We start from the raw sequence: 23,321 nt of genomic DNA, 5'->3' as shown, positions 1-23,321 counted from the left end.
TGGAGCTTCATAGAAAGTAAATGGAATAATGAAGGAGGATGAAACCAAAAATCATCAGGAGAACATTGATCTTTACTAAACACACATCATGTATGTGTATTGTCGATATATATTTGTGCGTATGAATGTGTAATGTGTATATACGTGTATTTGTGTGTATTGTGTACATACATGTGCATGTGAGTGTGTATTATGTATATATGAGTGTATGAACAGTATTGTGTATATACATATGTTTATGAGTGTTTATTGTGTATCTACATGTGTGTAAGTGTATGTATTGTGTATATGCATTTTTGTGTGTGTGTATTCTGTACATACATGTATATATGAGTGTGTATTGTGTACATACGTGTGTATGAGTGTGTACTGTGTACATAAGTGTGTGTATTGTGTACTTACATGTGTATGAGTGTGTACTGAGTATGTATATAAGTGTATGAATATGTAACGTGTATGTAAGTGTATGTGTGTGTCTTGTGTGTATGCATGTATGTATGAGTGTGTATCGTGTACATATGTGTGTATATTGCGTATATATGTCTTGTGTATATGCATGTATGTATGGGTGTGTATTGTGTCCATATGTGTGTGTACAAGTGTGTATTTTGTATATACATGTGTATGAGTGTGTATTGTGTATGTGCATTTTTGTGTGAGTGTGCATCGTGTATATACGCATGTATGTATGAGTGTGTATTGTGTCTATATGTGTGCGTATGAGTATATATTGTGTACATATGTGTGCACGAGTGTGTATTGTGTATATGCATGTATGTATAAGTGTGCATTGCATACATATGTGCACATGAGTTTATATTGTTTATATACATGTGTGTATATACATGCGTTGTGTATACAGGTGCGTATGAGTGTGTGTAGTGTGTATACATGTGTGTGTGTCTGAATATATGCATTTTCTATGAGCGTGTATTGCGTATACATGTGTGTATTCTCTCTGTATGTGTGGAAGTGTGTACTTTGTATATACGTGTGTGTATTGTGCATATATTTGTGTGTGAGTACGTACTGTGTGTATATATATATGTGTACGAGTGCATATTATGTATGTATGTGTCAGTATGAGTGTGTATCGTGTATATATACATGTGTATGAGTATGCCTTTTCTGTGAACATGCGTGTGTGTGTATGTGTATGTTGTGTGTATATAAATGTGTGTGTTAGAAGCGAGTGAAGCGTTTCTTAGATGAACTGCAGCGTATCAACCATCCTGCTTCTTCTCTAACACACACACACACACACACACTATAACACACACACACGCTCTATAACACACACACACACTATAACACACACACACACACACTATAACACACACACACACTCCGTGGGGAGACGCCATCTTCCACTTGCAGCGCGCAGAGCAGGGAGGGAGTTGCTAGGCAACGGCTCTCCTGGAGAAGGCCTGAGACGGCCATCTTGGATTTGGAGCATCAGATGTGAGAAGTGGGCTAATGATACCTGCCAGGGCGAGCGCATATGTCTGTGTGTGTTGGTGTGTGTGTGTTAGTGTGTGTTAGTCTGTGTTAGCGGCTGTATCGGCAGTCTAATTACTTCCTCCTCGCTGCCTCTTCTACCGTCTCACAGCTGAGAGACGATCGATAGCGGCCTGCTGCAGATTGGACTTTTTACGCCCGCTGAGTTCGTGCAGCCAAAAGGTCCAAAAATAAATAAAAAAAGGTTCACCACAAACCAGAAAAAAATGTTTCCTGCAGCAAACACATCAACGTGTTCTCTGGTTTTCTGCTCAGCTTTATCCTCAAAGACAGTCAGGATGATTTATCCTCCGAAAAAGATTTGAACATTTAAAGCTGCAACTAATCACAAAAAATCTTCAATTAATGAGCTCATGAAGCACTGATTTCTGATTTCTTACAACTCTGACCTGCACATTCTGATGTTCCTTCTTTCCTGTGGCACAAATACATAATTTCCTTCAAAATTCTAAACTCCAAACAGCTTCTGGGTGTATTTTTTTTTTTTTTTTTTTAGATTTCTCATTGTGGTTTCATTTTTCATAGCAATATAAACTCCTGCACCTCTATAAAAACAGCACAACCATGACTACAAGTAGAGAAAACTCAGGAAAGCCTAAAAAGACAGCAATTATTCGTTTTGCAAAAATCTAAAACCACCAGAAGCAACATGCACAATATTTCTCCAAGTGTCTGCAAGTGTAAATGTTTCATCCAAAACCTTAAATATTATCCATTTATTATCACTTCAGACCAAGAAAAGCAGCAGATTTTCACAAGTCAGAAGCTTGAGCAGAAGAACCGAATCACTGTTTCCGTCCAACATCCAGAACTCGTCATCACAACGGACCAAAACAGCAAATACCAGCAAAAACAGGCAAATTTTTGGCATTTAGAATGAGCCTGTTTCACACTTGCTCTGGTCCAAACTTTAACCACTTAGCTGATAGTTTGCCACAAGAGAAAAGAAGAAAAAAACAGGAGCTAATAAAGGCTTCCAGATCAGAGATTCATTATCTGGGATCAATCTGTGATGTCTGATCATTTCTGGGAGTTCTTCCATCAACCGGTTAGTCATTCCCTCCGGTTCCCACGGCGACCTGCACCTCTTACTCAAACCCCGATCTGTCCCGTTCTGCTCCGTTTTATAACACTTCCTGTTTATCTCACTTTAAAACTCCGCTTTCTTTAAATGTTCTGCTCTGTCAGCCTTTATTGTTCTGCACCAAAACACCAACCTAAATGAAAACCAGCTTCTCAGTAAAACAGATTCATATTCTGAACGGAACTCCGACGTAAGTCGAGGACCCCTTGGACAGAAAACTGGTGACAGATCAGGGATCAAAAATTGCAAAAAGTTGCTAATACTGCATTGATCCATCTGTAGAATACAGCACTGAAAGTTGGTCTAATCATCTACACTGTAAACATAAAGCACATCAAAAACTGCAAAAATGGTGAAAACTGGAAATGCCTGTAAATTACTTACACTTTTAGCTGATTTAAATAAGACGCACCTTGGAAAATTAGTAATTACTATATGTAAAAAGTACACATTATTTACAGTTTTGGCCTGTTTTGTACTGTCAAAGTACTTTTTTATTTTGGATTTTACTGGTTATTAATCAATATTTTAATAATAATTTAACAAAAAGGGAAAAATCTGTAACATAACAGGAAATTGTTAAAAGAAATTGAAGTTAAAAACTGTTAATACTCATCTCTCATTGAAAAACTATGAAAACTAACATTTAAACACTAAAAAAAATGAAAACTGCAAATATCGGGTTTAAATACAGTAAACGGTTCAAATTTTATGTTCACACTGTAAAAAAACAAAATACGACTGAAACACTATAGATGATTGGATGTGAACATGATGTACAGTTTTAGATTAATTAGTTTATTTTTACAATCAATATGTAAATTAATGCTTTTCCCCTGTGATTTTATTAGTTTTAATGTAATTTAATAAAACTGTACAATAACAGTTGATAAATATTTAAAAATGTACGATTTACAGATTTTTTCTTTCAAATAGCGGCATAGTATGGAAATAAAATAATACTTTTTTTATTTGATTTGTGCAGTTATACAATCAAATATTATAGAAGAACTAATTTTACAGTGGTTTTTATATTGTAGTATAATTAAATTAACTTGTAAATTAATGTTTTTAAGAAATTTTGCTAGTTATTAATGTACCTAAATTTAACAAAACAGGGAAAATCTGCAAAATGCCAGCTGAAAAGATGCTTTGAAATTTAAAATTCTTAACACACTTTTAACTTTTCTTTCAAGCAACGGCAAATATCCACTTTTAAAGACAGCAAAAATGGTGCAACAAAACAGGGAAACTGTAAAATGACAGCCAGCTGATGGAAGAAATGACACCGAACTGTTAAAATCTGCATTCTTCACAGTGGTTCTGTTTTACTTCCTCTGTCGTCTTCTATTTTCAACAGCCAGCTTTTTATTTGATCTCCTCTTCCTTATCGCATCGTCATGAACAGCCGAGAACCACCCACAAGGAGACGGCATGGAAACCGGACACACACAGACACACACAGACACACACAGACACACACAGACACACACAGACACACACAGACACACACACACACACACACACGTACACACGTCATGCTTTGGGCTGCAACGCTCACATGCAGAGACCCGTGTGGACGCTGGAGTCCTCTGGCTTTACAACTCATCGGTGCTCAGCAGAGCCACCGGACACATGCACACATATATTTATATATTTACACATTTATATATTTATATTTGTGGACACAGTTGCAGCAGCAGACAAACCAGAGAAGCAGGCCATCGGGTCGGAACAGTGGGTTAAGATGCCACCAGTGGAAATACAGTAAAACTAGATTAAACTGCTCACTGGAAATGTTGCCTTCTTTAGTCATATTTTAGCTTCCTTATTTCATTTTCAGTATTGTACTGTACCTATATCTAATTACTTTTCTTTTAGGCAATATCTGGCAATGATAAAGTTTCATCTTGTCTTAAATTATTGCCTAAAATCCCTCACAAACGGCACAACTTTAAGCAGCTAAACTCAATATTGCTACATTCATACAGGTATTATACAAAAATAATGTTTTCTTTTATGTTTGGGCCTCTAATCCACATGTAGAAGACTTTTATAACCAATGAAATGGAGACTGGAGAGTCTATAAAGGCATTGTAATATTAAAATTCTTAAAAACTCCAGTTTTCACTCAATAAATGACACTAACTGCTCACCAGTTGTCAAAATGAGACTTAAATTTCAGCTCCTTTGTTCCAGCAGCAGCGACACTTCTTCAATCTGACCTAATCAAAGGTTAAACTGATAAATTCAGTCACAGGTACACCCAGATAATAAAAATTGTGAGCTACGGGATTCTGGAATTAGCATTAGTCATGATTCTTGCTTTTATAAAGTGATGTTTTGCTCATTTACTGATTGAAAATGTTAGTTTTAGCTATTCAAATATGTTTTATATCACTGAAAATGTATTATTGTTGAATCTGGGTCCAAAAAACGCAAGCCATCTGAAGAAATCAACTTGTTTCTTCTGATATTTTACAGGCTTATCAGCGAATGTCTAAAATTCTGGACCGGAATAAAAGCACAGATTGGAAACTGCTGGCCTCAACATCAAAAATGATTTTCCCGCGACTCAGTTCCTGGTTGTGTTTTGAGGTTGTGTTGTGCTAAATCTGGACCTGGAGGAGAATCTGGGGGAATATTTTCTGCCATAAAGCTGCTGGAGCTGCAATATTAAATTAATCACCACCTATTTTGATAATTGATTAATTGGTTTGAGTCATTTGCAAGAAAATAACGGCTAATATTTCTGAATCCAGCTGTTTAAATGTGAATATTTTCTGGTTTCTTTCCTCCTCTATGACTGTAAACTGAACATCTTTGAGTTTGTTCTCTCTGGATCCTCTACCTCTAGCCTAAATGGATTCTAATTTAACATAAACAGCTGGTATTTGCAGCATAATAAATCAGTTAAACCTGGTGATCCAGCTCAACAACTGCCAATATAGCACAGGTAAGCTAGTTGCTGTTAAAGGATGATCTAACATATGAGCCGTGGTAAACAAACTGAAAGCAAACGTTCAGTAAATGTTCAATAAGTTACAGTACAAGTCCACAGGAATCCTCCTTTCTATGTTTCCAATTCACTGTCTACGAGAACAATGGAGCGATACATTGTGGTAGAGACGGGGCGTCACAATCACTGCTCCTCATTTACATAAATATGAGGTCAAGGCTAATTTATGCAAATCAGAAGCATCCAGCACAAATGGCTGCTACTAGAAACTCCTGAGGAACTTTTAAAATAACCGTCAGGCAGCAGGCCTGATGGGGGATCATCAGCAAAAATTCTGACGTTGATTTTCAGGTGGTCTGAATGTTTTTGATCCAACTTGTCGACCGGTCAAGTTACACAACAAGAACCAGCCCTGTTCTGCTTGACGGAGTTGGACGTCACTTCAAACGGATGACTGACAGCAGCTCTGTCCTGGAAACACTCAGCTGTCACCGGTACGTTTCCCGTTTTAAAGCGGAAACCACAACGCTTTTGTTCTGCCGACTCGTTCTGTCAACTTTTAGCCAAATAATCAATCAACGGGGAGGATATCAGGGCTCAGCACTTCCTGCTATTGACTGATATGTGTTGGTGGCAAAGAATACTGACCGTTTTATTTAATTTTAATTTAAAATGAGCTAAACTTCTAGTATGACGGCTCATATTTGGCTACTCGGGGAACCTTTTTTTGTGATATGATCGTCTAAATTGCTCACAAAGCTGCAAAACTTTAGGCTGCTGGACTCCATAAGGCCACATGAACACAGATATTCTGCAAAAGCAATATTTTCCCTTACGTTTGGAGTCCACAAACAGAGATTTACAAGTCCAAAAATGCATTCTAAAGTCAAGATTTTCAACAAGTCCATGCCACTTTTGTTCTTTTGATTTCATCTATTATCGTTTAGGCAAATAATAGATCGACAGGGAGGATACCGAGGCTCAAAACTTTTCTGCCACTGACTTTAATCAGTTTATTCACTTTTCTTACCAGATGTAAATTAGAATTTTTGCCAACTTTAGACCATTTTATGGAGGCAAAGTTCTAGTATGACTGTTTTGTATTTAGCCACTCTGGGAATGTTGAATCGTTTATCAATTTCATGTGCAACATTTCATTTTTCATGTGCAACATTTCATTTTTCATGTGCAATATTTCATTTTTCATGTGCGATATTGCTTCACTACGTCAGCATCCAGTTTCTATTCTACTCATATTTTAGCTTCCTTTTTTCATTTTCAGTATTAAATCGTACCTATATTGAATTACTTTCCTTTTAGGCAACATCTGGCAATGATAAAGTTTCACCTTATCGCCTAAAATTACTCACAAACTGGCACAACTTTAAGCAGTTTAACTCAATATGGCTACATCCATACAGACATTATGCAACAAAAATAATATTTTCTTTTATGTTTGGGCCTCTAATCCACATCTAGAAGACTTTTATGACCAATGAAATGGAGATCCGACAGTGTATAAAGACATTGATTTGTGCTTGTCTACAACAAAGACTTTGGGAAATTATGATTCTTGTCGCTGTTGCATGTTTGTCTGAATCTGAAGCTGCTGCATTTTACAAAAACCTGCAAGAAGTCAGAGGTGAAGCTCCTCCATCGCCTCCCCGATAAAAGCTTTGATACGACGTGAAATATTTAGCAGAGGAGAAAGCGCTCCGTCGGTTTCACACCTGAGCAGCACTTTGTCCATTAAATATGCATGTGTGGACGTTCGCTCATCTCAAATCAGTTCCTGCTGGTCGGACACCTCTGACGGATCCCACAGATTCAACTTAAACAATCCAGAAAAACATCTGAAGAGGTCGTCAGACACAAAAAAAACCTCCACAGACTTTCACCGTGTAAACCCCAAAACCCACCAGCAGGTTAGAAAGAAAAATAATGCCAAAATGACACCATTTGTCAGAGCTAGAACCTGCAAAAATAGAAAAAAATTACCACATTTTCCTGTTTCTAACACCTTTTGCACTAAATTAACCAAATCTAAGCTTAAAATTGTGATATTTCATCATTATACATGTCACATTTAAAAATTCACCATAAACAGATAGTTTGAATTAAGTGGATTCTGCAAAAAAAAAAAAAAATCTGTGTTCCTTGGTGCAACTAAAAAGCAATGAATGATTTAACTGTGATAGACAGTCACATGACAAAAATTTTAAATAAATGCAGCATGGCTCAGAAACAGTGAACAGAGTAGCAAGCTGCTGGAAGATACATTCAGCATGGTGAAACATCTCAGAGTTGATGAGCTCTAACTCTAAAAACTAGTTCAGAGGAACAGTTACCATCACTGAATTAAATGCATTGTAGGATAGAAATCCAAATTTAGTTATTTAGATAAACCTTTTACATCGTTGGTAATTACACCAACTTAATATTTTAAAAAAATCTGCGTTAACTGATTCAAAACTATACTCAAATTGTAGCAATTAAATAGCTTAATTTGTCTCCACCATGTTCTTATTCTATCAATTATTAAGCAATCTGTCATTAAAAATACCATTAATTGTAAAGGAAATTCAGTGTAGTTCATTGGCTGGACATAATTTCTTTAGAAGTTGTCATAATTAAAATTATTATTTTTTTTGTTCAGCCTTGTTTTTAAAGTTTGTAAAATGTAAATATTAAATAACTTTTGTTGAAAATTTTTGTATATGATTCCATGAAACAAAAAACTCAATTAAATGTATTGCAAATGTAAATATTTAGCATGTTTAGCATGTGGATGGACCAATTATTTTCACTACTGGTAGCACCTGTGGAACATATGCACGTTGATTGCATTTTAGTTTTTCTGTATATTGTTTTTCTCTTTTTTTATGATTCATGGCCTTAAAACTGTATCATACTGCACAGGAGACATTTCTGAGTTCTCTCTACTTCCAGTCATGGTTGTGCTGTTTCACCAGGATTTCATATTGCAGAGAAAAATGAGCCCACAGTGAGTAGAAATGTGAATAAAACTGCCACATTCTGCAGCATTCAGCTAGCAGGAAGCTCTGCAGTAAAGCTGTAACTGACGAGTCCGTCGACGGCTCACTTTGTGTAAATCTGGAGTCCGTGTGCATAAAGAGCTGCAGCTAAACGCCTGGCGACGCTGCAGAGGTCGCAGTAATACAGCAGGATGATGGGATTTAGCGATGCGGCGGCTCCGGGGCTTATCGGCCGGAGCTCAACTGATTGCTGAGTTTATCCAATAAACAGGTGCAGTGTCGCATCGCCTCGCCAAAGACGGGGAGTAAAGTTTTCTGCCCGTCAAATCTGACAGGAAATTGTCGCCTGAGGTTCCTATGACGGCCGAGACTCGGCGTCCTCAGACGCCACTTATCTGGAAGCAGAGGTCTTTGTGGATTGAAAACTTGGTTAATCTCTCAGAAGACCTGTTTCACTTTAGTGCCACGAGTCAAAACAGCAACAGGAGATGTAGCTTTCATACATCTGTGGCTTCTTTTAGCTCCTCAAAAGCTATAAATGAAGTGACTGGACTAGTATTCCAGTATTCAGTCATTATTATTAGGAATTATAAAGCAAAAATGCAAGAAATTCTCATATTCTGCTGCTCTTATAACCAAAAATGCCAAATCTTCAAGATGCCTTTTAATTGAGCAAAACCAACAAATGTGCTGCTTTTCTGTGTTTCTAAACTTTGTCTGAGCTTCAGGGTTTTCCTAAAATAAATGCTGAGATGCTTGAGACATCCTGATCTCCACTTTTCATGTTTTCAAGATGCCATCGAGCTCAAAGAAATCAAAACCAGAGCTGAACAGAGGGAAGATTTATGGTGCAAAGCTGCTCAAAACCGGCCTCCTCGAATGCGCTTTAACAGTTATTTTCTTTATCACTGAATCTCCAGAGTGGTTTTTGGATTATTTGATCAAAATCTTCATATTTTCTTGTTTTGTCCAACCAGCTGAGCAAAACCTGATTCTGTTATGTTCACTTTTGCTGTAGATTAGCAGGAACAAGTGCATTTTGGGGTGTTTTCACTTGAAGAAATGACTTGCAATCTGGAGGAATCAGTAGTTCAGCTAAAAATAATGCATAACCCGGATAAATTTTGATTTAGAGTCAATTATTATTGGTTTCCTTGTTTTAAATGATACCAAGAAACAAGACATAATGATGAATTTTAACTACTTCTATGTCTGTTTTTACTATTTTAATAAAAATTCCATGTCAAGAAATGCTCATAACCCTTGAAATTTTTGCAAATTTTTGAGAAAATGCAACTTCTGTACCGTTTGAATCAGTTATTATCATGTTCCAGTGTGTTCCAATACACTATAAACAGGGAACAGAAGATGCTGTAGGTCTTTAGTTAGTTGAGAACTTCATGAGCTTAATATTAGAGTCCCTCACTGAGAACGAGCTGCACTTTGATGCTGTTTGCAAGAAGTTTGGAGGCTAGAAAGTCGTATCGAAGAGTTTTCAAGCGTCCACAGTGCAAAGAAGAAGACAGAACTGCAAGAAGTTCCACACTTGGTAGAAGAATCCAGGAATCCTGAAGAATCCGAGCAGCTCTGGTAGAAACATCTTCAATCAGACTCTGGACAAGGTTAGTCTCCATTAAAACTCAGGAACTAAATCCAAGTGGAGACATCAAGAAAGACTGTTTGATTGATGTGAAGGCACATACATGCTTCAGAACTGATTATTAAGAAGAAAAATGTGTAAAAATGGAAAAAAAACAGAAATGGTTAAAATCCCTCATTACCATCTCTAACACTGCGTTTTAATGCTTTTTCTCACTTGTTTGTGTCATTTTTAGCCACAAAAAGTCTGCTGGACACATAAAAATTCACCATAAATCAAAGTTTGTTGTGGTTATAAATAATTCTGAGCTTAACTGCAGCATTTCTCAGTATTTTCAGACACTTTACAGACCAAACCATCCATCACTTGTTCACAAAAATGATCCAAAGCAATAAAAACAATGACAAAACACTGAGTTTTTCTTTCCCTTCGGCTGCAAAAAGATGTGAAATCATTTTAGCTTTTTTTTTTGCTTTGGATGACATTTGGATCTGAGTTTGCACCCAATAAATCAAACAAATTAGTTGTGTTGCTTCACAAAGTGCAGAAAAACGACCTGTTTCTGGTCGACATCAGTCCTTCCGCAGCTGAAATATTTCCATTCAGCCGATTTTAGGTTCATTTCTGCGACTAAATCTTCTTTTTTCAGCGTCTCTCTTTAGCCTGCATGTCAACAAACCGAGTGTCTTTCAAATAAAGTTAAATAAAAACCTATAAATCTGAGTTAATTATCAGAATTCTGTCTAGAACACAGTGGAAATTACCAGAACCAGTCTAAACGGTAAAAAAACAATCAAAAATCTGTCACAATTTCAAGGGTAATAAACAGTTTTAGACGTGTTTTTTTGTATTAAACTGTTAAAATGACCGAAATAGAGATCAATAATATTCTCTGATGCAGTTTCTTTCCTTGTTTTGTCACTTGTTTTTGTCATTTTTAGCCAGAAAAAGTCTGCTGGACACACAAAAATTCACTACAGTTCAAAACTCTGCATAACTATGAAAACATCGGGGCTTTAACGCAGCATTTGTCACTATTTTCACACATTTTATAGGCAGAAAAAAACAATATTGTCATGATTTATACCATGCAGCCACATGAGGAAACTCAACCAGTGAGATTTGCATTTGAGATTTGTTATTTTGCACGTTAGTTTCCTTAATTTTTAAAAATCTGTTCATCAACTAATGTGTTTGACCATTTAAATTAGTGAGCATTAAAAAATATAACAGAGATATCATTAAAAATTCATTATTAACACTGTGTTTTACTGCATTTAGTCACGTTTCTGTCATTTCCAACAAGAAAAAACCTGCTGGTGAAAATAAAAATCCACTCTAAACCTAAATTTGGCAAAAAATATGAATAATTCAGGGCTTTAATGCAGAATTTGTCATTATTTTCAGACATTTTATATACAGAATATTGATGCTGTCATGATCATTAGACAACACGACTAATTAGCTTGATCACTTAAATTATGAAAAACATAGTTAAAATTCATTATTAACGTCTCTAACATCATGTTTTACTGCCTTTTCTCACTTGTTTGTGTCATTTCCAGCCAGAGCAAACCTGCTGGTCACATAAAAATCCCTATAAATCTGAATTAGTCACTATTTTCAGACATTTTATAGGCAGAATGATCAATACTGTCACAGTATTGTCACTTGTTTGTCATTTTTAGCCAGAAAAAGTCTGCTGGACACATAAAAATTCACTATAAATCAACATTTGGTGAGGATATGAATAATTCTGGGCCCTATTATAGCATTTGTCACTATTTTCAGACATTTTATTGGCAGAATCACCATATTTTTCATGAGTTTCCTTATTTGTCTTAAATCTGTCTATATCTACCCATCTATCTACTCTGTCTGACCATCTAGATTAGTGAGCGTGTAAAGAAACAACGTAGAAACAATAATAATTCCTGTCTTTAGTCGCTTGTTTGTGTCATTTCCAGCCAGAAGAAACCTGCTGGTCACATAAAAATCACTATAAATCTTACTTTTCAGACATTTTATAGGCAGAATGATCAATACCGTCACAGTATATATCATGTTGCTTCTTTTGCCACTTGTTTCTGTCATTTCCAACCAGAAAAAAACCTGCTGATCAGATTTAAATTCACTATAAATCAGTATTTGGTGAGGATATGAATAATTCAGGGCTTTGTCACTATTTTCAGACATTTTATAGAGAGAATACTGATGCTGTCATGATATTTTTCACGAGTTTCCTTATCTTTCTTAAATCTGTCTATATCTACCCATCTGTCTATCTTGTTTGACCATCTAGATTAAAAGAAACAGCGTAGAAACACTTATAATTCCTGTCTTTACTTGTTTGTTTGTGTCATTTCCATCCACTGGTCACATAAAAATTCCCTGTAAATAAAAATCTGTCATGACTGTGAATAATTCGGGGCGGAACTGCAGCATTCGTCTCTATTTTCAGACATTTTACGACCAGAACTATCCGTCGGCGATTCACAAAAACGACCTGAACCTGAATTACAAAGACGAGGAGAATGGCGAGTGTTTTTCTTGTTTCCCGTCCGGCTTTAAGCCTCTTTGAAAAGATGCCATCCATTAAAACGGCCTCATCTGCTGCTCTTACCCTGTAATGACACACACTATCGCACACACACACACACACACACACACACACACACACACACACTAACACACACTCTGGCTGGGTGACAAACACACACCCGGAGGCCTCCATCACTCCGAGGGCCTCACCTGGCCGACCTGAGCGCTCGGCGGCGGCTGACGTCGGCCGTGACGCTCCCTGGCAGCGTCTCGTCGTTAACAACGTCTGCAGGAGGCAGGTTCTGCTCTGATAAACGCTCCGGGCCGGATTAGGACCCGCCGGGCCTGCAGCCGCCTCACCAGAGTGTTCGTGTGTCGCTGCAGCGGATAAATTAAAGCTGCCACCCATCAGAAACAAACAGGACGTCTCCGGTTCAACGGCATTCCGGCCAAAGCTGCAGATTCTGATCACAAATTGAGCCGTTTTCACGTCGAATTGTGCAACTTTCACCCCAGAATTTACACAACGTCTACCAGAAGCGCATGAAATATCGATTTAGCTGCAAACTCACAGTTTGGTGCATGATATTAAAAGAAAACTTGTTCTCTGAAGAGTTCCTGGATATAAAGAGTCTCTCCACATGTGCAAAAATGAGCAGAAACTCTGAAAAGGAAGATTTCAGTTGCCAAAATATAAGCAAATTTCAGGAAGTGCATTTGTCTGCCACAATAAAAGCACGAAAGAAGCATTTTGAAACCACTTTAATGTCACTAACTGACTAAATAATGCCTCTTTTTCGTCAGTTCTGGACCAGTTTCAACTAAAAATATGAATTATGTCTCATACAGCGAGGGTTTGTTGACATGCAGGCTGCACATGTGCACAAAAAATGAGCAAAAAACAGCAGAAAAAACATTAAAAAAAGATTTTTTTTTTTTCACAAAAAGCAGAAGACTATTCCAAAACAGTTTTAATGTCGCTAATTGACAAAATAATGCCTTTTTTTCTGACCCATTTTAACTAAAACTATGAATTATGTCTCATACAGCTACTGAATCTATTGTGTAAAACATAATTGCATCCATAAATATTCCTTTACAGCCGTAAATGTCGTCTGGTGCAACACTGGGAAAGAGATTCTTCATTCACTTCTTTGTGTTGTTGATTTACATCAAGGGTGTCCAACATGCGGCCTGTGGGCCAAAATCGGCCCTCCAGAGGGTCCAATCCGGCCCAACTTTGTAAAGTGTAAAAACTACAGAGAAGACATTAACTACAGATTCTAAATTTGTAAAACTCTAAATTTAAAATAATGTCTAGACCTTGACAAGTTGTTTTTGATCATAAAGTAAAATACTAGATTTTGTGTCTCATTTTTGTAATATTTTGTCTTATTTTTGTCATTTTTTGTTTTGCTTAATTGTTGTTTTGTGGGGTTTTTTGTCTCGCTTGTGTTGTCTACTTTTCTGTCGTTTTGTTTCTGGCTTTTGTCATTTGTGTAATTTTTTAATCTAGTTTTTGTCAATTTTTTTGTCGCTTTGAAACTGCTTTGTAATCTTTTTTGTTTTGTCTCATTTTTTGTCATTTTGTGTGTCATTTTTGGAAATATTTTGTCTTGTTTTTGATGTTTTTTTGTCTTTCTTTGTCTGACTTTTGTCATTTTGATCATAAAGTAAAATAGAACATCATTCACTTCCAGATACCTTTTTGATCTTCTGTTCTGTAGCTGAAATATTTCCATAAAACCGACGTTGGGTTTGTTTGCGAAACCAAATCTTCCTTTTTCAGCGTTTTTCAATCATTTTTCTGGAGACTACATGTCAACAAACTGTGTGTCTTTTAAATAAAGTTCAATAAAACTCAGAGGATCCAAGAAACTTTAAATCAGAGTAAATTACCAGACAGATTGGTGATGGAAAATGAGAATTGTGCTACGTTTCCTTCAGGATTAAACAGCGAAAACAGCTTTATCCTGAAGTGTTTGAGGTCATTTGCTTGTATTGACGCTGCGGTCATAAATCCTGCAGGACGAGTCGACAGTTTCATTTAAATCTGCACCACAAAGTCACATCTGAATGTCACCCAGAGCCACTCATTCCCAGTTACACCACGGCTCTGCAGGGTTTCAGGAACTTGCCGTCTTTTCTGAATAAAATGCACTCATGTGCTTTATATTCAAGTCATCTGGTGACATTTTGTGGATTTTTTTTCAATACATTACCACAGAAAAACCTTAATATTGCGATGTCAGAGCGTGCTGTTAGCCTGTTTTTGTCGACATCATTCATTTAAATGCTGCTGCTGAGGGTCTTTCAGTGAAAAACACTTACTGTCCTGCATTCTGGTGACTTTTTAACTGGGTAATTTGTGTGTTTTAGGTCCAGAACTGAAGAAAAAAAAAGGCATTATTTTGTCAGTTAGTACCATTATAGCTGTTTTTTAGAATAATATTCTACTTTCTGTGAGCAAATCTTCCATTTTTAGTGTTTTTCTGCTGTTTTTTGCTCATTTTTTGGCCACATTTGCATCCTGCGTGTCAACAAACCCTTCTTCTATCTGACATGAAGAACAAATGTGTGCCTTGTCCTGCATTCTGGTGGCTGTTTAAGAGGGTAATTTGTGTGTTTTTGCACCAATTTATGCTGGAAATGTTGTAATATATGTCAAAGAAAAGTCAGGATTAATGCACCGGGTGGTGACTGAGAATAAATGTGGAGCTAATGACGTTTTACACAACAGATTCAGTAGCTGAACAAGACATAATTCATATTTTTAGTTAAAATAGGTTCAGAACTGAAGAAAAAAACATTATTTTGTCAATTAGTGACATTAGTGACTGTTTTTCAGTTTTGCAGCAAATTCTGCTGGAAATGTCTTCATTCATGCACTAGCCGACATTTAAGACTATAAAGGAATATTTATGGGTGTAATTATGTTTTACACAACAGATTCAGTAGCTGTATGAGACATAATTCCTATTTCTAGTTAAAATAGGTCCACTGATGGAGAAAAAAGTGCCATTGTCTCCTGCATCCCCTCTAAAAATCTACATCGAAGGAGGATTTTGTTCTTTTTGCAACCAAAATCTTCGATTTTTAGTGTTTTTCTGCTGGTTTTTGCTCATTTCTTGTGCACATGTGCAGCCTGCATGTCAACAAACCCTTCTTCTATCTGACATGATGAACAAATCTGTGCCTTCTTGCAGCAAATTCTGGTGGAAATGTCTTCATTTATGTAAAAGAAACGACTAAATTCCGAGACCAGACGACATTTAAGGCTATAAAGGAATATTTATGGGTGTAATTATGTTATGTAGGTCCAGAAGTGAAGAAAAAGACACATTATTTTGTCAGTTAGTGACATTATAGCTGTTTTTCAGAATAATATTCTGCTTTTTGAGAACCAATCTTCCTTTTTTTGTGTTGTTCTGCTGGTTTTTGCTCATTTCTTGTGCACATGTGCAGCCTGCATGTCAACAAACCCTTCTTCTATCTGACATGATGAACAAATTTGTGCTTTTTTGCAGCAAATTCTGGTGGAAATGTCTTCATTTATGTAAAAGAAACGACTAAATTCAGGGACCAGACGACATTTAAGGCTATAAAGGAATATTTATGGATGTAATTATGTTTTACACAACAGATTCAGCAGCTGTATGAGACAAAAGTGAGTTAAAATAGGTCCGGAACTGAAGAAAAAGAGTCATTATTTTGTCAATTAGTGACATTATAACAGTATTCTACCTATTTATTCTGCTGTTGTTCTGATATCTATGGAGAATTTTGATATTTCTGCAACTAAATCTTCCTTGTTTACTGTTTTTCTGCTGCCATCTGCATGTCAACAAACCCTTAAATCAGAGTAAATAACGTTCTATCCGACAAAATGAACACATTTCTGCCCTTTTTGCATCAAATTGAAATGTCCTAATTTATGTAGTAGGAAAGACAAAGACGCGTTAGCCGGCAGCTCGTTTCTCATCTTCTCTGCAGATGTTCTGCCCTAAAAACTCTCATCCTAGGCGGATAAATTCCTGCGTTTGTCTCAGAGAGACGCTGAATATGTGGTGCAGCTGTGGTGTTCTGCTGCAGTGGCAGAAAAGAAAAGGCTCGAGTGAAGGACAGTTCGACAGTTTTCACAAATCTGAGTAAAAGATGCCACAGAATTAACCCTCATGTTGTCCTGCGGGTCAAAATTGACCCGGTTTAAAGTTTGACAATGTGGGAAAAAAATATATTTTCACAGTGAAACGTCTGATGTCTGATTTTCAACATTTTTGGGAAATTTTTGAACATTTTTCGGTGGAAAAAAAGAAATACTAAAAATGTTTCTTAACCCTACTCTTGTCCTGCAGGTCAAATTGACCCATTTTAAAGTTTAAATATGTGGGAAAAAAAAATTCACAGTGAAAACTTCCACATTTTCAACATTTTTTGGGAAATTTTTGAACTTTTTTTGGTGGAAAAAAGAAATTTAAAAAAAAATGTTTAAGAACATTCAGAAAAAAATCAACCAAAATCCAGCGAAAATCACTGGATTTTGGTTGATTTTTTTCTGAATGTTCTCAAAGAAAATATTAGAAGTTTTACTGATATATGTGATCACTTTAGATATTTTTAGGATTTTTTTTTATTTTTATTCATTTTTTTTATATTTACAATTTTTCTTTTTTTCATTTTTATTTCTTGCCATTTTTTTTAAAATAAAACTTTTAAGGGAAATTTAAGGAATCTTTGGAAGTTTCTTCCTGAAGATTTTGCTATTTTTTATAAATTTGGGGGATTTTTTTGCTGAATTTCTGGATTTTTTTCAGACGAGGGAACAATATTTTTGGCGCTTGTAAATGAGGACAACAGGAGAGTTAAGAACATGAGAAGTTTTACTGATACATATGTAACCACTTTAGATATTTTTAGGATTTTCTGGAAGATTTTTATTCATTTTTTGAAAATATTTACAAGAATTTTCTTGCCTGATTTGAGGGATTTTTTTTTAAATCAAACTTTTAAGGGGAACTTTTAAGGAATTATTGGAGTTTTCTTCCTGAAGGTTTTGCAAATTTTCAAAAATTTGGGGAATTTTTTTCGGATAATTTTTGAATTTTTTTCAGACAAGGAAACAATATTTTTTTTGGGCTCATAAATGAGGACAACAGGAGGGTTAAAACAACAACATCTCCTCCTCATCTCTGCAGGTGAAGCTTCAGATGTTGTTTTCTATTTTTTTTAACTGGAAAGCTAAATCGACATAGTTTGCAGTGAGGGAGCTGCTCTGTATGAGGCTCACACACACCTGCGCACATCCACAGCCCGGCGGACGGAGGTGGCTCAGATCCAGCGGGGACGAGGCCTCCTCAGGCCGCATGAATTAAATATGCTCCCTCCGTTATATAAGGAGGAGACGCTCCGCTCACACCGATGCTGAGATTGAGGCTGTTTGTTGTGTGTGTGGAGGCAGAAAGGAGGGGTAGATAGATAGATAGAGGGGGGGCAACAGGGGTGGGAAGGGGTGGAAAATATTCCCAAGCTTCCTCCTCACCCTCCTCATCCTCGCCGCTCTGCAGGCCTCTGAGCGCGGCTTCGGCAGGAGGCTGGGATCGGGGGGCATCTGGAGCAAACTGCCCCCCCCTACCCTGCGCTATTATTTACAAAAAAAAACAAAAACAAAACACGTGCACACGCTCACACGCACACGCACAGGTAGTCCCGATCGTGTCGCGGCGTCTCAAGGTCAAACGGGGGACCGGGACCGGGACCAGCAGGCCGGCCGGTCCGAGGACAAAAGAGCAGCAGCGGCCGAACCCCGCAGCGTCTGCCCGCTCCGCGCGCACCCTCCGCCGGCCACACGGAGCTGCCCGGCCCGGTCCCCCCCCCTCCTCCACCTCCACTCCCGGCTCACAAACATCTGGATGGGAGGAGCGGGAGGGGACCGGGGGGAGGAGGAGGAGGAGGGGGGCGCAGGAATGAACGGTTAGATTCCGTTAGTCGGTGGGGCTCCCGGTGCGGATGGAGATGGAGATGAGATAACGTGATAACGGGAGAGGAGGAGGAGGAGGAGGAGGGGGGTAGAGAGACGGAGGCTGTTTTTCTCCGCTCCCCTCCGCCGCCGCTCGGTTCTTACCCTCTGACAGCTCCAGCTCCAGCTCCGCTAGCCGGGCTCGGATCTCCAGCGGGATCGGCGACGCCTCTCGGTCCGCCATTCGGCTGGCTCGGTAGAAAACACCTCCCCGGTAGTGGCTGCTGCTCCTGCCGCCTCCTCCTCCGCTCGGAAAGCTGCTCCTCGGCGGCCCCTCCTCGGCGGAGGCGCGGAAACTCGGCGCGGCGTCGAGGGAGAACAAAGAGGCTAAATCTCGGTGCTCCTAGCGGCGGCCCGCCATGGCGCCCGGCTCCTGGAATCGGTAAAGCCCGGTGTGTCGCTCGGCTCGGTCGGCTGCCGTTGCGGTGGTCGTGGCGGCGGTACGGTGGTGATGATGATGATGATGATGATGAGGCTCGGTTTGCTGCGCCTCACCGCTGCCGTCACGTGACTGTACGGAGGAAGGAGGGGGGAGGAGCCTAGCATCACCGGCAGGGGGCGCAGCGGGAAGCTCACCTGCAGCCCGACCACACCTGAACCACTGCTTTATTTATTAGTGTGATATTTATTATTCATTTGTTTTATTAACATTTATTTAAATTATATTATTTTATACGTTTATTTTATTTTATTTGTATTATCAATAACAAAAACTTCATTTATCATATTTTTAAATTAAATTTATAATTATTTTGTATTTTATTATGCATTTTTCTGTATTTTCCTATTTTTTATCGTTTATCATTTATTAACATTTTCTGTATTTTATTTATTTCAAATTTAATTTATTTATTTAGTTTATTTTATTATAAGTAATCACTTTTTAAAATTAATTATTCTGAGATACAATTATTTCTTTACTTGATTATTCGTAATATTTCGTTTTATATTGTTACAATTTGTAGTTTACTTGTTTTTTTGCATTATTAGTAAAGATTTTTTTATTGCTTTTTACATTTTATTTATTACTTTCCGAGTAATCTTATATTTTGTACTCTATTATGTATTTATTTCTGTATTTTCTTATTATGTCACTTATTTTGTTTGGATCGTTTATTATTATTTATTAACATTTTTAATGTATTTTATTCATTTAAAATTTAGTTTTTTATTTTATTATAAGTAATCATTTTGTTAAATTCATTATTTTGAGTTACAATTGTTTCTTTATTTGATTATTGGTCATCTTTTGTTTTATATTGTTACTATTTGTAGTTTAATTAATTTATTTATTGCATTATTAGTAAATAATTTTCCCCCGCTTTTTAAATTTTTTTTATTACTTTTCTAGTAATCTTACATTTTGTACTTTATTATCTATTTCTTTATTTTATTATACTATTTAGTTTTATTTTATTTTTATTTATTATTATTTTATTAACATTTTTATCTCCTATATCAGGGGTCACCAACCTTTTTGAACCTGAGAGCAACTTCAAGGGTACTGAGTAGTACGAAGGGCACCTTGTTTGATACAAACTTCCTCAATAGCAAACTTGCACTATCATCTTTAAACAATAATAATAATAATAATAATGAAAATAATATGTAAAAAGACTGTCTGATCACATTTATGTTAATTATTCCATACAATAATTATTAACAATGATTTCCACAACAATGTCGGTAGGAAACACATATGTGGAAATCTGTTCCAATATTTAAAAGTCAGAGGTATCCCATCTCTGAAACTTTGGTAAATATCTTTCTTGGCAGTTTTGTATGAATCAGCTTAATTGCAGCATTTTGTTCAAAATCACACCAGTTACATTTCTGTGCAAATTTCAATTCTAACATTTTTAGGAAATTATTAACTGTCATCAAATCATGCTTCATTTGTGCAAACCGCTACCTTTGTAACATTTTTGAACAATTCATGAACTCTGTCCCATGTTTGTACAAATTACCAGTTATGTAAGAAAAAAATCAACTCTTTCACATTTTGAAATGAATCCTATCACATCAGTACTAATCACCCGCATTTTTCACCAGCATTGCAACATTTTAACAGATCATAACAACAAATCATTACATGTTTTCAACAAATTATTTTTCACATTTTTGTGTAATGGCACGGTGTTTTGAATGACAACGTATGTTACCTCTTTCTTTGTAAATGTGTGTTAGTGGGAAGCCTGGTATTGCAGAGCTTATCATGTCTTACCTTTACCTTGCAGCTCACAGTTCAGATGGTTCAGTTTCCCAGTGATGTCCGTTAAAAATGACAGGGCAAGAATCCACCCAGTGTCCTCAAGCAGCAAGGTGTCTTCCCCTTTGGATTGCATCAACTCTTTGATTTCTGCCAACAGTGACAAAAAACGTTGTAAAACTGGTCCCCTGCTGATCCATGGGGTTTCTGTGTGTAGTAACAGGTCACCATGTTCAGCTGACAGCTCCTCCAGCAACACCTTCAATGTCCTGGTTGTTTGGTTTTGGAGCCATTTATGATCTTCACGACACGAGTCATCACATGATCAAATCCGGCCACTTTTGTACATACATATGTCCTGCTGGTGAATGATGCAGTGGTAATGTAGGAATGCTGGGAAGTCTGGATCACCTCTGCATCGTACAGTGAAGCCTGCATGCCGACCCGTCATGGAGGAGCCCCATCAGTCCTCACTGAAACAAGCTTTTCTAATGGTATATTTTTCTCTACGAAGAAACTTTTCACCGCGTAGAAGATGTCAAAGCTGCCTTTAAGTCCCGGGTTTTCCTGTCCGTAGTGCGCATACAGTCTATGTGCGCTAGCAGGTGGCTAGTTAGCATGGAAGCTTTGTAGCGGCTAAAGTAAAGTCTCTCCACATTGTGCCGCTTTGCCGACGCAATAGTCGCCCCGCAAATACATACATTTATCTTTCACTGTCGTGAAAAAGAACTCTTCCTCCTAGTCATCGTGAAAATAGTGTTTTCTCTTTCACTTCTCTGTCCTGTTTTGGGTGTAAAAACCACAACTAGCTTCCCGAACTGTCTGCGTCCGGAAGCTTCAGCAGAGTGACGTAGTGGTTTGACATGCGCAGTGAACTCTGACTCGGACAAGATCAAAGTTTATTTACACCGAAGACGTTTTTGTTTTTAAAAAAAATTATAATAAATATTGTAATTTAAAATCTGCATTAATGTAAGTATTTTTGATTTAAAAAGAACAGCAACTATATTTTTTTATAAGGAATTTCATGGTGACTAGTGTTATTTTTAGAACGTGTTGTGGGCAACTCACATGGTCTCTGCGGGCAACCAGGCGCCAGCGGGCACCCTGTTGGTTACCCCTGTCCTATATGTACTTTATTTATTTGTTTTAGTATAAGTAATCACTGATTTCTTGTTTTAATATTAGTATTCTTTAAAATGTATTATTTTTTGTTGCAATTATTTCTTTATTTTGTTAACCTTTTAGTTTTGTATTGCAATATTATTTTTAGATAAACCTATTTGTTTTTCACTTTTAGTAAAGAATAACTTTTTTACATTTCTATCAATCTTTTCATCTTTTATTTTTATTTATTATTATTACCAATATTTAAATTCATTTTATTTAGTTATAATTATTCATTCCTTTTATATTCTTATTTTGTATTTTATTTGTCTATATTATTATTTGATTTTTAAAAACTTTTTCATTCTTTTATATTTTCCTTTATTTATTTGATAAATAATAAACTTAATTTTGTTGGGCTGGTTTAAAAATAAAAAAGTAATTTAATTTTTTAGTGTTCAACAAAATTGAAGATATTTTTCCCTACCGTATTGTATTATTACTATATTATTTCAAATATAGGAAACTCACTGTATAATGAGATCAACATGTTGTACAAATGAAAATGGTTCCACATTTTTCTTTCTCTAACATTTATGTGATCAAGTATCCTGCTGAATGTTTAGAACCAGAAGAAATAGTTCAATCTGACCAAAAGCTGACAAAACTCTGAGCTTCCTACCTTTAATTCAGCTGTTAAAGTCAAACACTGTCTGGACAATTATATTTAATTAAGCAGCATTTGGTCAGAGATGTTCTTCTATTTTACAGAGTGCCTTTCTTCTCCTCAGCTCCTTGGCTTTTAATGGGGTCGTTCTTTATTCTGCATGTGGAAACTCAGCCTCAACAGAGTAATGTGATTAATATTAAAGGTCAAGCACTCTTTAATTAAGTACAGTATGATTGAATGAGTCTAATGTGGCTTCAACACACGACTGAGCATCAGTTTGTCCGTCTAATATAGTGGATATCATTAGTATTCTTCTGCCCATTCATTAGGACTGTAGCCTTCCAAGAATCAAATCAGCCTCATAATGGAACAATCAGAGGAATAATGGGACTCATCTGCCATCTGCTGGTTACAACAAGGAACCACAATAAAGGCGTGAAAAGTCACATTAACCCTCGTGTTGTCCTGCAGGTCAAACTCACCCGTTTAAAGTTTGAAAATGTGCAAAATTCGCTGGATTGCGGTTGATTTTTTTCTGAATGTTCTTAAAGAAAATATTCAAAGTTTTACTGATATATCTGTAATCATTTCAGATATTTTTAGGATTTCTTTGGAAGATTT

The 23,321-nt window shown here is 36.8% G+C and overlaps 1 protein-coding gene across 3 annotated transcripts in view; it reads right to left on the bottom strand.

Moving 5' to 3' along the window:
• LOC111580141 (disco-interacting protein 2 homolog C-like) overlaps positions 1-19,220 on the bottom strand; it is an 84,258-nt gene extending 65,038 nt beyond the window's left edge. For 2 of the 3 annotated variants that reach the window (XM_023287747.3, XM_023287749.3), the window contains exon 1: positions 18,820-19,219. In XM_023287747.3, coding sequence (XP_023143515.1) covers positions 18,820-18,898 — 79 coding nt within the window. In that variant the 5' untranslated portion in view covers positions 18,899-19,219. Of the gene's footprint in view, positions 1-18,819 lie in introns of all 3 variants that reach the window. The other variant, XM_023287748.3, reaches the window with a different exon arrangement.
• Positions 19,221-23,321: the final 4,101 nt, after the last annotated feature.

The sequence above is a fragment of the Amphiprion ocellaris genome, chromosome 22 (assembly GCF_022539595.1).
Source record: "Amphiprion ocellaris isolate individual 3 ecotype Okinawa chromosome 22, ASM2253959v1, whole genome shotgun sequence".
Taxonomy (NCBI): Eukaryota; Metazoa; Chordata; class Actinopteri; family Pomacentridae; genus Amphiprion; species Amphiprion ocellaris.
This window is presented reverse-complemented; position numbering and strand designations above follow the sequence as displayed.